Source organism: Calliopsis andreniformis, chromosome 3 (assembly GCF_051401765.1).
Source record: "Calliopsis andreniformis isolate RMS-2024a chromosome 3, iyCalAndr_principal, whole genome shotgun sequence".
NCBI classification, from domain to species: domain Eukaryota; kingdom Metazoa; phylum Arthropoda; class Insecta; order Hymenoptera; family Andrenidae; genus Calliopsis; species Calliopsis andreniformis.
Window position 1 is genome coordinate 22,817,262 of NC_135064.1, and position 16,255 is coordinate 22,833,516.

The 16,255-nt window shown below is 39.4% G+C and overlaps 1 protein-coding gene across 1 annotated transcript in view; it reads left to right on the top strand.

Annotated features, from left to right (window-relative positions):
* Iav (transient receptor potential cation channel subfamily V iav) overlaps nt 1-16,255 on the top strand; it is a 51,777-nt gene that overhangs the window by 17,811 nt on the left and 17,711 nt on the right. Inside the window, exons 5-6 of the mRNA XM_076393383.1 lie at nt 1,763-1,914; nt 15,822-16,038. Coding sequence (XP_076249498.1) covers nt 1,763-1,914; nt 15,822-16,038 — 369 coding nt within the window. The remainder of the gene's footprint in view (nt 1-1,762; nt 1,915-15,821; nt 16,039-16,255) is intronic.

The window sequence follows — 16,255 nt, forward strand, 5'->3', positions numbered from 1 at the left end:
AACCGGATATACCCTCGTCTCACATGTCACTGAATGATTAAACTGCTAGATTTCCTTCACGTGCCGTTGCATTATTTGCTCACTAACAAGTACACCGAGTGCCAATCACGTAGCAGTGACAATGCACTCCACAAAGATAACATTGGCAGACACACGCTCAGAGAAACGACACAAATTTTCTATTTCTATAATTATTATTTCTATAATTATTAAGAAACAGTGAAACAAAACCAGCTGACAAAAGCATAAAATATCTTGACACTTATTTGGTACTGTCCTGATTTACATTACAAAACTACGATAAATTCAATTTCAATTTAGAGCACTTTTATAATTACCAGCACATTTATGGGAAGTTTTAATCTGCATAAAAATACAGAACCTACGTAATATGAAAAGAAATAGGAATTTTTGAAAGATGAATACATTTTACAATATTTAATGGATGAAACAAGCCTTTAATTAGGTTCCATTTCTGTAATTTTTTGTACAAGTAAAAATTTGAATTTGCACAAAAATCTGCAGTCGAACCATAACCAGCAAAATTTCCCCATTTTCGTTAAACCCCACTCAAACCACCCTGACCCACATATGGTTCACAGAACCGTGACCCTATTAACTGAATCCCTGAATACACATACACGATCAATGAACCTCGACACAATCCCAACATTCTCAGCAGCTCAGCAGCCCATCGCTCAACAATAAAAAAACAACTCTCGCAATTGCCAACCCTCAATCTCCCATATCTTTACAACTCAAGAGAACTCAACCCAACAGAGCTGAACCTAAAACCAGGGAACAGATCTCCATCAGCACTGTATTAAAACCAACCGCGACATTGCCTCGTCGGCGAACCCTTCACATCGTTCATCTTCAAGGGGTTTCATTGTCTGCGAATTAATTTGCCAGTAACGAGAGAATTGCTCGTAAATCATCGGTACGCGTTTGAACGTTCTCGTAAGAGGGGATCCATAATTTGTAATTACACGTCCCCCTACGGTTCTCCCTCGCCTCTTGACTCAGGGCTGCATTTACCATAAGATGCAACCTGAAACCTCATTTTCTATGGGACTACATTTTAGAACCTTACTCCTTACAAATCTGTATCTCAGAGTCAGAGTAACCCAAGTCTATTTCTTTCAAAATTAAGGATCTTTTTGCAGGATCTTATTGCTTTCTCTTCGTTTCATTAGAATAATAGGAATTTAGTTAAGTTATGTTGTAAGTGAAGTAGTATAAACTAAACTATGAAGTAGTATAAACTTAGTAGTACAAACTATTTTGAATACTATGTTAATAAATGGGTAATCACACTTGTTCTTCGGCTCTCTTGAAAAATGACAAAAAAGGGCTTGAGTTCCTTTAGTTCTGAAGTACAGATATAATATAAGAACAGTCTAGTGTAGGAAAATTCCTTAAAATATATCTTCTCTCTTAGCCTCTTAATACGACAGATCTGCTTACTTTAACTGGACAACTTAGTTACTACTATTTTTTTTATAATTTACTCTTACACTTCTTTCAATGTTAATATACAGGGTGTTCGACAACAAGTGTCACAAATATTGACAAGTACCTCTACATGTCAAAACAGGATGAAACTCACGAGACGAGATTGCGTTTGAGGCTTCGTTACCGAATTATTAGTTATCGAAAATACTCCTAAAATTCGCGTGAAACGTGTCTCCGTAAAAGCGTGCAAGAACAAGTGGCGGCTTTGACGTTTCGCCTGCACCATCTTTTTTCTTCCCACTTTCAGAGCCACGAGCCCGCCAAGCTCATATTCCTGATCAGCAACCTGCTCATACTCGCGTGCATCCCGTGCCGCTTCGCTGGCAACAGGCACGCCGAGGACGCGATACTGGTCGTCGCTGTGCCGGGTTCTTGGTTCCTTCTCATGTTCTTTGCGGGGTAAGTGACACGATTTCTTATTATGCGATTATTTTGTGGCATTACAGTGGATATATCGGAAAATGTGAGACACTTTTAAGAGGACATGTTCTACACTTGAGGACAAGGAAGGAAGTTCATATGTAGATGGAGTAAGGGTACCAATTACTGTGTGCTGACTGATTGCTGCACACTCCCTCTTCTGCGCTTATTTCTAGATATAGAAAAGCGTAGCAGTGAAAAAATTTGACTGAAAATATTTTACTTGATTGAAAATGTATATATATATGTAGATATATTTTTAATTTAGTGTATGTGAAAAAGTAAAAGGGAAGGAGTTGTGAGAGGGGATGGAGATTATTATTCTGTCAGCATACAATAATTAAGACTCTTATTCTGTGCCTAGAAATACTATTTTTGTATTTCCATGCTGTTTCGTATTGTATAATACATGGTGTGATACCTCCTTTAAGATCCACGAGAGTGCCCTACTCATTTGAAAGGCGAGAATATATCTGGGTTCAGTAAGGCCTTAAAGGGAATATTACACTGTACAGGCACTTGTCGCTCAGTACTTACTGAGCCAGCATTTTACGCAATATAAAATACTGTATAATTACGTAAAAAATTAATTGGAAGCGTTCCCAGCATATATGTGCATTTGAACTTTTTTCACTGTCTTCGTATCTAAAAGCTACCCTTTTTGAAGTGTCTCACATTTTTTGATACACTCTGTATAAGTGTTTGTGATCACAATCTGCCTCATTTATAGTCATCAGGTTTAAGTCCTATTTAATATTTTCGATTTTAAGCTAAAAATATCTTTGGGATTTGAATTACAATGTGAATTTTTTGTGACCCTGTATAGATAAATTTGTGAGACACTGTACATATACGTATACAAAATGTCACTGAGGATGGAGTAAATCTTCGAATATACCTATAATTTGGAAATTTCGAAAATGAAAAGCTTGCAGGATTCAATGCAATTTATTGCGCAATTTGGTGCATTGGGACCTCAGTAGTTACCTTGATATTTGCACCTATGTGTTTTCATGAATGCATGATTATTTTCTGTCCCACTTTATGGAAGTAATCTAGTTTCTACTGTATCTATTTCAATATTTTGATTAATGAAACAGCTGGTGGTATCTCTAAATTGACCTATTGTTCAATTTCTATAATTGTTTCTGGAACCACTTATCTACATCAGTGAAGATAGAAATGAACAAAATTGTTCTTATTGGACCACAATTTCGGTCATGAAAATTTGAGAATTGATCTTATTAAACCTAAAAAAGTCAAAGAATAGCCAGACAGAGAGGATAACATTTTATTTGACCTTGCTACTTCAGTGGAAGCCATTTCTGTGGTCTAGTAATATACATACAGGAAATTACCTTCATACAAATTACTCTAAATAACCACTTCTGACTTGAATACGAGCGCTGGGATCAGGCTAAAGAGCTATTTCGATCTTTGAGAAGTTCAAGGTACTTATCAAGTATTTATGAACTATTGATGCTCAGCAGAATGTTATTTAGTACTAATTATATTATTAAAAGGTTCTCAGTGAGAATGATTGAAACACAGAAATCTCTATAACTCATGAATAAGATAAAATAATGAAGTACTTACTAATATCAAATTTTTCATTACCTTTTAGGTTTGACATTGTCAACAGAAGTGAATTATGAAGTGCATTATGAAACACTTTGTACAATACAATGTAGCACATGAAAAGTGTCTTTAATTGAAATGTAATTTTATGACTCAGATCTTAGGATACATAGAAATGTGTATCTTATACAAAGTCTTTCAAGAGAACGACAAATTCTTTTTTAATGTTTCAAGACCCAATAGATCCTTCTATGTGATACAGAGCATGTCCTCGTAACGTGCCCCAGGTGGGCGATAGAGGTTCGCCTTTGTTTGCATGTTTCACAGCCATGGAAATAGTTTTCATTTTTATGATCCTCTGGAAAATAACTAGGAACCCTTTTAACACGGCCACGTCTTTTATATGGATGTCTGACATCAGCTAGACAATTATAAATAGCTATAGATCCTGCAAGAATAAAATTCAAAATCGCGAAAGAAGATATTAGAGAGAAGAGAGCGAAATGGGTGAAAGAGAAGATTTAAAACGACTTCATTTCAAATTCATATTTGAGGTGGATACAGAGCGTGGCAGTGATATAATTTCTAAAGCAAAGCCAGCAATCTGCTGTAAATTTAATTGCTCAGTAGCTATACATAACTAGATGCATTCTCCCGAAGTGTTTTAAGTATTCTGAGCTTTGTAACGAAATTTCAATGGGAGCACGCTGGAGAGGAAAATCCAAAATAATCCTGGGCAAACTTAACTTTCTATAATAATATTTAAGGCATTTTATGACATACCTATTATGGAAGAACCTGTTGAATGATTTACTTCCCATAAATAGCGAAATGTAGCATTACACAATCCTCCGAATAGAGATTTCCAATCCTTTTTGTAGTATCGTTAATAATTACTTATCTCTTGAATAATTAAATGAATAAATATCACGGGTTTCCTAGTGATAAAATGAGAAGCAGTGGAAAGATAAGAACATGAAATTCACCAGAATATACCTTTTCGCCTCCACATTAGCCGTGGCCAATATGATTTTAACCGGTTGTTTATTGGTTAAATTAGCTCTTTATTAGTTTAATATTTAATGTTATACGCGGGGCAACGCAATGAGTGCGAAGCTTAATAAGTTTGCGTAATTACTCCATTAGCTTAGGAACGTTTCCAAATGCAGATTTATCTGTTATACCTCGACGCGGTGTTTCATTAATAGAATATAAATCGTTAACATCACTTTCGGTTAATAATGCACGAGTTAACGACTGAGTTGAGTGGGAGTTCCGTAGTTAAAATTCCGTTCGCGGCCTGTAAACTTACGATAGAAATATTCATGAAGAATGATAAAAGAATACTTGATAAATGTTACGTCCCTTGGTCATGCAACATCACGGTTACACTCGCTAGTAGCAATAACACCGCCGACATTTTATTATTCCCGCACAATCAACTACTCTACCCTCTATTCAGCAATCACATGCGCCCCGTATCGATTGATGAATAGACAGATTTTAAATATCAAATGATACAAAAGGGAAAGAAATATTGTAATAGTTATCAATATTAATTTTTCAATCATGTTGCCACTAATTTCTGGATTGCCCGAAAATTCATGCGACTGGCGTCCAAGAAATATGAACGAATCAGTTATCTTTATTCTACTGAATTTCAATATTTCGATTAATGAACTAGCTGGTAGTATTTCCATCGTGGTTGACGTATCGTTCTATATTTGTAATTATTTCTGAAACCACTTATCCCTATCACCCCTATAATTCTAACTCGCGTACAATAATTTGATTCTGTGTCAGAAAATACATAAAATTCAAGGGCTATTAATAAATAATATATAGAGAGTTTTATGACGTTCGAAGTTATCAACTATTCCACATTCTATTCCGAAACCTCACGCGCCCCGCATCGATCAATCAATACACAGATTTCAAATACCAAAGCAACGCAGAAACAAAAGAAAAATTCCACCAGTTAGCAATATTAATCTTCCAATCTCGTTACTACTAATTTCTAGCCGAAACGTGTATTCGGAAAATTCATGCGTCGAAAAAGCATAAACAAATCAGTTATCTCGCTAAAAATACAGGAATTAAATAGAATTATACCGAGCCCCCATTAAAACGAATCGCCGCGCGATTTTTCGCGGCCGCCGCGTAAAAACAATATTTAACATTTATCGGGATCCCCGATTCGTCATGTCTAGCTCTCGACCATAATTCGAACACGTCCCGGGTAACAAATTGAGACCGCTTTTCGGAGGTGTTCGCGCGTGCCAAAGCGGATTTCGATTACGCTTCAGTCGGCGGAGGGGATCCGTGTTATTTACGTTAACAAAGGACGAAATAGAAATCTCGAATAATTCTCGGCGACAGAGCTGGGCGAGCGGTTTTCGGTGAATGGGACATGGAGAAGAAAGGCATTTGTAATCGGCCGGAAGATAGTGCCTTCCAGATTTCAAACCTCCTTTCGCGTGATTTACGACGAGATAATGCCGGCTATTTCGCATTACCATACACGCCTCTCTCGGCAATCGTTTTTCTCGCCGCGCCGCGTCCTTTTCGCGGGCCACTTTCCTGCAGGTATTACCGCGGAACTTTCAGCCGCCTCTTCCTCCCTCTGCCATGCACCATTGCTGCCCCTCCGCCGTCTCTGTGGCTTCGAGATGACGCGACGAACACTCCTTCACGAGACAGCAGCTTAACGACTGTTCTATAATGTCGTTCCGATTCGCGATCGCAAATTTAGAATACCAGGAGGGTCTGTTATCGTGAAAGTACAGCTGTGGGGTGGGTCGCGAATTAGTTGAATTTTAAAACGAATTTGATGAAATTCTATAAATGAATCTGTCCTCTTATTATTTTCGGGAGAATGGAAACTTTGGGTAAGTTGTCATGTCACGATGTCAGAAGTGGAGAAGCAGGTGTCAGGGAAGTTTTGGTAGAGTCTATGGTCGTTGAGGATTTTAGAAATTTCTACTGGTTGCTTCAGGTTTTGAGGTTCTTCTGCCAGATAGGGTGAAAGATAGGAAGTAAAGATTCTGTGAGATTGTGATGAAACTTTTTTGAAAGGCTTTAAGATGTTTCTTAAAGCAAGGAACTTGTTCTGTTGGAAGTTGTAAACGCTATTGTAAGTTATGTTCTAGAATGAAGACCAATATTTGACGAACAGAGCAAGACAGTAAGAAGCTATCGGTGGGCAGGGTGGTCGGCGAAAGGTGTCAGAAATTTTGAGCAGCGATTCTACAAAAATGATGAAAATGTGTTTTAACCCTTTATTTCACAGTTATTTATTCTTGAGGGAACGCCTAAAATTTTAATGAAATGTGTCTGACTTGACTCTTATTCTACTGACTTCGCTGTGTCCGACTTTATGATGACCTATTCTACTGATTTAAGGATGCCTGACTTAAGACTTATTCTACTGGCATTGCTATGTCTGAATTGAAACTTATTTTCTACTGACTTTTCTATGCCTGACTTGAGACTCATTCTACTGACTTATTTTTGTCTGACTTGGGGGCTTATTCTACTGATTAATTTTTATCTGATTTGAAATTTATTCTATTTACTGATTTTTGTCTAATTTGAGACATATTCTACTGACTTCACAATCTTTGATGTCTTCAGTGCACCTCGACAGTAGAGTAAGTCCTAAGTCAGACATATGTTCCGTGAATTTTAAATGTTTCTTCAATTAATAACTCTGAAACGAAGACTCAAACGCAATTTCGTCATTCTTGATTTTCATTCTATTTTGACATGTAGAATCAGCCCTTAAAATTTCAGACATCTTTTGTCGAACATCCTATACAGGAAAAATACGTCAAAGACGTCCAAAAATAAATGCCTCAAAAATGCAAGAGTCTCACCATGACAACGTCACTTTGACGAACGTCTCGAACAAGCGTTCAATAAGGAAGAGAGACTGATCGTGAGAGCAGATACAACGGAGGCTGTCGATTTTTCTGGTTTATTTGCTCGTCTCAGGAGGTATCCGAGGGTCTTTTATTTAATCAGTTCCTATTAAAAGCTTGGCGCTACCAGTGTGTTTACAGAGAAATTGTTCTAAGAATAGACGTAGGTGATTCCATCGGGATCTACTTTTATTCTGTTTCTGGCGTCTGTTTCAATTTTCGATGGAAGGAATGAATTTTAAAAGGTTGTCTGGGTTTTTGTTAGATTTGAGTGATAAGGAGTATTAGTGAAAATCTGAATAATTCAATTCTTAAGCATTTAAATATCTGAATATTTCAAGTGTCATACTTAGGGGAACAACGCAACGTTATATATATCACTCATTATTATAAACCAAGGTAAAAATCCTAACCATCACCAGACACCTTTTAGCAAATTAGTTCAGCCATTAGCTGTATCCGCACCTGCTCTAGACTCAAAGTATTAACTACATTATACACAATCAATGATGACTGAAGTTCTTCCGAAGGTTCGATTACACTAATGCAATTATCTAGAACATAATACCGTCTAATTGGAAATCACGTTAATGTGTTTGAGTAATTAACGCGATGCACGATGTATCGAATCAACATCCAAGCACTACTATTCGTGAACATGGTTCCACTTATAAGAAAATTAATATTCACAGTGCCTTTACTCACAAATACTCTGACCATTATTTACTACCAATATTCTTCACCCACTAAATAATTATCAATCCCTCTCGAAAATTCCAACATATATAACTAAAACTGCACAACAGGAAACAATACTAGTTTCACAATAATTAAATTTTCTTACTTTTACTTTTACATGGTCTTCGAGATTAAGATGAATAACTCATTGGTGAATCAGGCCACAGCCCAGAAGAGAGAGTATTTAGCCCACTCTAGCTCCTGAGTGGCTCATAATTTATTAACAACCCCACACGCATATAACGAGGAAAATGTAGATTTAATTTAGCTCGACGCAAGCTTGAAAGGAGCCACGACATTATCCTCTCGCGCGCTGCGTCGGAAACGTATTTTCTTTATTGGAGCAATATAACGTAAAAGCGTCTGCATTCCGGCGTGTAATTACTGTCCATCAGGAGCCCCTTTTGTCTCCTGGCGCCCTGTTTAAGCACACGTACAGGGCCGTAATTCCTCAAAGGCTTTCGAACACTCGCTACCAGATTTCTTGTCCTCTATAACTGGTGCCGTTGACTTGGCAATAAGCCACCGCCTTGCGCCTGAGATTAATTCCCCACGAATTTTAACTGGAAATCGATGCAGCTGCCTTTTAAACGCTTTGCTCTGCTGCCATTTCTGCACACGATTCCCTCCTGCCCCATTATCAAACACACACAAACACACCGAGACTTTGATCACCCTCATTTGTAGAATTTATTGCCTGTATTTTAATTGGCCATTTAGCTCAACATTTTTTGTGCATAACTGAGGCGGGTTCGTAAACAATTTAGAGAGAGATAAGGGATTTCAGGGGTTGAGAATGAATTAAGAGTTGGAGGAAGAAGAGAGGGGAAGATCGTTGCTCTTCCTCCTCCTCTGATTTTGATCTTGGTTTTGTAGGCTGCCTCTTCTATTGACTCTTTTTCTCGGTCTTGGCTCTATTGGTCCCTGGGTCAAAAGATGTCTGAGTAGCAAGTAGAGAATTTCTAACAATCTTCTTCCAAAATCAAGTCTACAATAATATTATCCATAGTAGAATGAGTGAGTTGAACAGTCCAAATCCAAGAACCAGCTTCTGGGATATTTGATGCTATAGTGTAGTTTTGTGTATTTTATGTATCTGGACTCCATACTCAAAACGTATATTAACCCTTTTCACTTGTATATCGAGCGTAACTTGACATCAGTTTTCTTCATAAGAACTCTCATGTGGAGTCACGGCATTTATAAATTGATTTGAAAAATAAGAAGTTACTGGAAAAAAATTATTTTCTATGTGACTTAATACTCTTCATCTCTGAATTCTAGGTATAATTTTAAAATAACTTGAAAATGGTTAATTTTGAACTTTTACCGCTCATCAACTCAGCGATTCAATAAGCGAAATATTCCTTAACTAGGAAACGTGCAACACGTTCTGCTAGTACGTGCCAACATAGTTTTTCAAACCGCCTCTTATTTAATAACCACAGAAGCGGAATCCTCTTTACAATCTCGCGCACGTGGCCGAAACAGTTATCCAAAATGCATAATAATTCCCAAATACGCCGGGGCGAGAGCACCGCGTCGTCCAAAGTTCTAATTATAGATACATGAAGCGAACATAATTGTGGCGCTCATCTGCTTTCGAGATGCTGCTAACCCGCATAGTTTAGATTCACCAGCCTAACGAGGTATAATCCTCAGAGAGGGCCGAGCCAAGTATGAATCGAATGTCTACTACCCAAGAACCTAATTCAGATTTGTAGACAGTACATACCTGGACCGACGTAAACTCGACACGACAATTGGCGAAATGAAACAGTTCCTCGCGAAGCTCGTCCATATTGACGCGAATCCTGAAGCTGTCCAAACGATTCGATCGCGCCGCGTCAACGCTTAATTCTCTGCACTCCGAGCGCTTATGAAATTCAATTTATATTTCGTGTACATCGACGCTTGTCGGAAATCAAACGGGGATTGACGAATGCTTCCGAGGATACTTCAAACTGAAAATCGAGTAAAATATTCAGGTTAATAAACAATAGTGTTTCATAATGTACATGTACAGGGTGTTCGACAAGTGACAGAAATTTTATAAGGGGTGATTCTATATGTAATGAATGTAAGTTCTAAGTTCCAACACCCTTTAAGGATAAATAAAAAATATATTTCAGCTTACGTCCTAAAAATGTGAGATAAAAGTTTCGCTACTATGCGAAAGGAATTCGTACCGTCTGAGAGCAACAATTTTTATGTACTTAGTAAATCTATGTATAATGAGTTTGCCGCATTGTTAGCAGAAACCTCGCGAACTATGTAAAGAATCCTTATCTTGCTCGAAGCTGTCGAGACCGACAGCGTTCGCAGCTGAAAGCCTTCAATCTCAATTAAAGGTAATACTTCGCCTTTGAAGAAAGTTCAATGCAAAAAACGAATAGTTCTGTGTTCAAAATTTCTACGAGAGCCACTTCCTCTGCAAGTGCTTCATCGAGAGGTGCTGTTAATCCACGTTCACATGTTCGAAACAGCTTCCACTTAACGCAACACACTCTCGATAGTCTACAAACACTATAGATTCGAGATTTGACGACTTTATCTTGTCGAAGAAAATCGGAGAGGAGAAAAACGAGTGGTAGAATTCTAATACGTAATCTGGAGAAGCGCAGACGTGATCAGGAAGAATCTGCGGCACGTTTGAGAGAAGCTAAGCCTATCAACCGCTCAGGAATCAGTCGGAATTATCCGATGTCTGCAAGTCTAATGCCAGAGCCAAACCAGCGATTTGCGTGAATCCTGTCTCGCATTACAGAGGATATTAATTGGAACAAGATATCAACCGAGCTCTCTTAGACAGACAAGAAGCGGATTACGAGCGATTCCAATTAGTTATTTCGATGCAGGGGATAATAAAATGTGACGCGTAGTTGGTTCGGGTCAGGTTGCGAAAACGGGTCAAGTTGATCCGTCACACAGTGCGTTGAGTGAAGGATTTAAAGCAAATACCAAATTTCGGGTATTTATGACCCACTCATACATATTTCACAGGTGAGAGCAATTTTAATATTTGGCTAATTGAATTGCAAAATTTAAGCCACTTAGAATTTTATTTTAAAACGTCCTGAAATTATTCTACTGCATTTCTTCCGTATATTTCTGAGAATATAAATTACAATATGTGTGTCAGGTATTACGAAATTCTCAAGAATAATTTTGTAACTTGAAAAAATAGACTTAACTTTCATGACTAATCTAACACAAATGAACTATTTTTGAGATAATGTCCCAGCATAATTGATGTTTGCTAATTCATCTACCAACCTTTTCCAAGTCTGAAAACCGTCTTTAAATACTCCTACTAAGCTCATTAGCATCAACAAGAAGTTCTTTCCTTTTTTTTTAATTTCCTGACAAAGTCAACGTATATTATATCAACCTAAATTTTCAAGGGAACGTCAGAAATGCAGCGAGAATGGCAAAGTTGAAAAACAATTGCCATCACTGGCATGCCGTGAATTTTACGGAATCATCTCGTTCGTCGATGCTCGATTACACCGAGCTCGAGCAGAGGGGTAGCAGGGAAGCGCGGGTGTTCGAACGGCCGCAGTCAAAAAGAAAGATAAAACCCATTTTACGTTGAGTCATGCGTCGAACCTCTGAAACGAGCGTTTCATCCCCGAAGGAAGTGAATCCGTGCGCTTGCTTCTTCATCATCTTTTTTCCCCTACATAATCAGCCCTTTTTCGCGCCATCGCATACCTTATCAGCCATGATTTTGCGGCTACTTTCTTTGATGTTCTAATTTGGAAAGTTCAGAGACTAATGGTGACGAGTATTCTTCAATTAGAATTAGTTGCTTAGATATTCGTTACTTAGTTGAGTTACATATTTATAATTATCTTTTTTGCCACCTTAATATTCTACAGTATATGTATAATATTTCTTTTAAAGCATTCCGCGAATAGAAATATAAACGTAGTAAAATTCTACTTAATTTAATCGGGTAATTTTTATGTGTGAAGTCAAAGCTACTTTTAAAACTCAAATAACATTAGCTTATTTAATAAAAATTCATCTGGAAATAACGATCATGAATTTTACTGAAGCTTTGCAGATTAATGAAGTACGTATCTAAAAATATTCGAGAACTCTACTTTCCACACTTGCAAGATGAAAACCACGCTCAAGAGTAAGGGAATCTACAAAACCCAAGTAGACATTTTAACAGAGAAAAATTTTCCAGGAATTTTGGTATATTTCTGAACATCGAATACCTACAAAAACAATGTAAAAAGAGCTCTATTAAAAATCACGCTTCTTTCAAAAGGGTCTCGCAAACAGAAAAAAAAAACAGAACGCAAAGGACAACAGTTCCATATGATCCGGCTGTCCAGGCACACGCTGCAACGAAAAAATTTAATTATAGTCCTTGTGTCACCTGGTCCCCAAGATCGAGTGATACAAGGGGTCGACGCACCTCGTCTATTATCAGTTTACAGGTCGACGGAGTGACGGCGCAAGGTCGAAACAAAACGCCACGAAGAGAGATACAATTGCTTCTATTACCGAGGGTTATCGTGTTGTCCGTCGTTCCCGTCGTCGTTACCAGCCAGGCCTTCGCGTACAATGAAATTCAAGCGACACAGAATTCGAGTCAAAATTGCGAACAATGACGATAAAGCGCTCGCGTTTCCTAAACGCCCACGCACCAATTAAAATCGATTTTTCTGTTCGTTCCGCAGAGGCCTCGGCAGTTCCCACCCCGTCTCCCCCCTTTTCCCCCACTGATTTTTACACGCGTATCGGACCTCAGGAACGAGATCCCAGAGAGGTAACGAGAAAGAATCGTCTACTTCGAGACCAATCGAGAAATGACACGGTGGAAGAAGCATCGATTGAACTGCCATTAGGCGGAACGACAGCTCGGTCCCTCGCTTCCGTTAATCGATCGGTGACCTTATCTTGTCAAGGGTTACCGGCAGTCATAAATCTTCGGTTTTTCCTGGTGTAAAGCTCGAGGGAAGCTACTGTCGCCGCGGAAAATAATAAAGGCGAGCTGCTGCAAGGAGCTCGTTGGGAGCGCTAATTACCTCGGGTGCTAACAACGCGGGACGGCAGCTGATTCCCGTCTTTCGAACGGCGTCGACGCATTTTGTCAGTGAAATTAAGGGAAAAATGATATAGGGAGGCGTGGGGGGTTTTATGACGCCTCTCGGTGCCGCGGAGGCATATGTGCATTAAAGTGATTAGCACGGACTGAGCGTCGGCGAACATGAATAACGGATATGGCTAGGCGACATTTTCATGCATGGTTCATGATAAGGGTTTAAATCCCGCCACTCGGAGAGTTAACGCAATGTATTAAGAGATTGCTGTACTTTGAAGGGACTCGTGTGCTCGCGTAAGAGATATTTAGAGTTGTGACTTTCTGGGGGAGTAGTAGGGTTTGGAAGCTGAGAAAAATGAAGAGAATATCGAAGTTTTTCGATATGGTTACTTTTCTTTGGTTGTAGAATTTTGGGGATTTCACGAGGGATAGTTAGTACAGATTGTGAAAAAATGGATGTAGAGAAGAGTATATGAAGTGAAGTGGTGATATTCGTATACATGAAGATCGAATACCCCCAAAACTCAAATATGTCCAAATCGTAGAATACTCCCAAAGTCTAGAATATCTCCAGACCCTTGAATACTTTCAGACCATAAAGATACTCCAAACCCTAGAATATCTCAAAGACCCTAGAATACCCCAAAGACCCTAGAATACCCCAAAGACCCAAAAATACCCCAAGACCCTAGAATACCCCAAGACCCTAGAATACCCCAAGACCCTAGAATACCCCAAGACCCTAGAATACCCTCAGATTCTAGAATACTCTCAGACCCTAGAATATCCCCAGATCTCGATCGTACATTCTGTTATTTATACTCTCAGACACATTCTTGCTTATCCAATTACATAAAAATTCCAATTTTTGCAAACAGTAGAATTGAAAATATATTTTCAACAACCTCTGGTTTGATCAACATTTTTTTTGTGCCCTTTTATCCGAACATTGTAGTTATTTAATCTCTCTCTTTCGTATAAATATTGTGCAATCTTCTACTGTTTCTTCCTCACTGTGGAATAGACGGAGCAATATAGGTACTAGTACCATCGATCCACAACCAATTTAGATTGAATCCTACATTAGTTTAATCTCAGTCTTGTAGTCCAGTTTCATTCTAATCCACTTCCAGTTCTGTCGAGACTAGTTCTATTCGTACGTAATCCTGCACTGGCAGCCTACATGTCTAGTCACTTGCGCAAGAAATTACTGTTTGTCTAGGAAACAGTATTCTCTGGGATATATATCCAGTTTAATTTATGTATGATGGCTATCGTCTGTAATTTCCTATTTTTTGGATTAAGACAAATACATAGAACTATGTCGTAATGAATATTATTCATCAATTTGATATGATTCTGAATTTGAATTTTTGGGTACGAAAATGGCTTAGAGATAATCCGTAAGTACTTTATAGGGTTCATTTTCATCGTATAGGCTTAGCATTCACATGGCAACAATGTTTCAGTAGGCTATTAATCTTAGGAAGCCCATGCTATTAGTAGTTTTAAGATTACCCTTAATTTCAAAGTTATCGAGAGAAACTAAATATCTCTAACAAATAGAAGAAAAAGAAAAAACCTGAAAAATTGGAAGACTCAAGTGTTTAAGAATTTGGATATCTAAAATTCAAACGAACTATAAGCTACTTCACAAAAGGAACCTAACTACAATTTATTCAAAACTTTCCAGTCATTCTTCGTCCTCTCTTGGGCTCTCCAAACCAATCCACCTCGCCAACACCTCCAACAACATAATTAGCCTCCAAAAACTACCTTCATCCCTGACTAAACCCAGAATCCCGAGTTATCACTCTCGATCCTTCCCCGTCCACAAAACAACAACAACATCCCCCAGCGACCTCACTCCCTCACGCAAGACCCCGAAACCCCATAACCAGGCGTCCCTAGAGCCAAGGAATCAGAGGATGTCATCATTAGCCTATTGTCCACGGAGCGGCGTCAAACGTGTCCATAATGCAGGCGGCGTCAGGCAGCGATAAACACGAAAGGATCGATATCTGTTGCACGACGCGTGGATACACCTGAAAGGAACACGCTACTTCATCGATATCGCGGTGACAGTGACGCCATCGCCCATTGTCGCTGCCAACCTGCCACCGGGGAGCCAAGAATCCGCCCGCGCTGCATCCACAGCGGCAGCATGGGTCGGAAACAAAAGGGGTGGGCGAAGAGGTCTCTCGACGGCGGTGCAGCGGCGATTAAAAAGCGAGAAATTTACGTTTTTCACGGGCTGCCGAACTTGGGGCCCTCGCATTTTAATATCTGCCCAGGCTCCTCCGCGACGGTTCACCGCGGTGAATCGATCGTGGCATTATTTCAAAATCGCTGTGAGCTGCTTCTCTCTCTCTCTCTGTCTCTTTCCCTCCTTCTCCCATTTATGAACCCTCTCCCTCTGTTCCCCTCTTGTTCACTCTTGTTGCGCGACACAGAGGCGCGATTAAAGCCTGTCGCACACGATGGATGCTGCCGCTGTCGCTGCCACGGCGCATCTGATCGCTGACGCGTTTTAATGCGTCATTATCGGCGCGAGAGCACTGTGCCGCATCGTTTGATTGTTTTAACAGCGCTATCCGGCTGACCGGTCCGTTCGTCACCATGGTATACAGCATGATAACGGGGGACATGCTGACCTTCGGGATCATCTACATGGTGGTGCTGTTCGGCTTTTGCCAGTCCTTCTATTTTTTATACAAAGGCTTCCCCGGCGTGAAATCGACCCTCTATGGCTCCTATCCCTCCACCTGGATGGCACTGTTTCAGATAACCCTCGGCGATTATAACGTAAGCCCCCGCTGATAAATCGCTCGTTTTGTTCCGCTGCACTCGATACGCTTTTGTGGCGCACACTGGTAACTGCGAGGTCAGATGGATTTTCTTGCAAGAGAGGCCTTTTTGTTCTTCTTTTATGTAGCTTTTGTTGCCTCACTTTTCGGCTGGTTCTGGGGGGAGCGCTGGGCCGAATAGATCGCGAGCTTTTTTCGCAGCTTCAATTGTATGG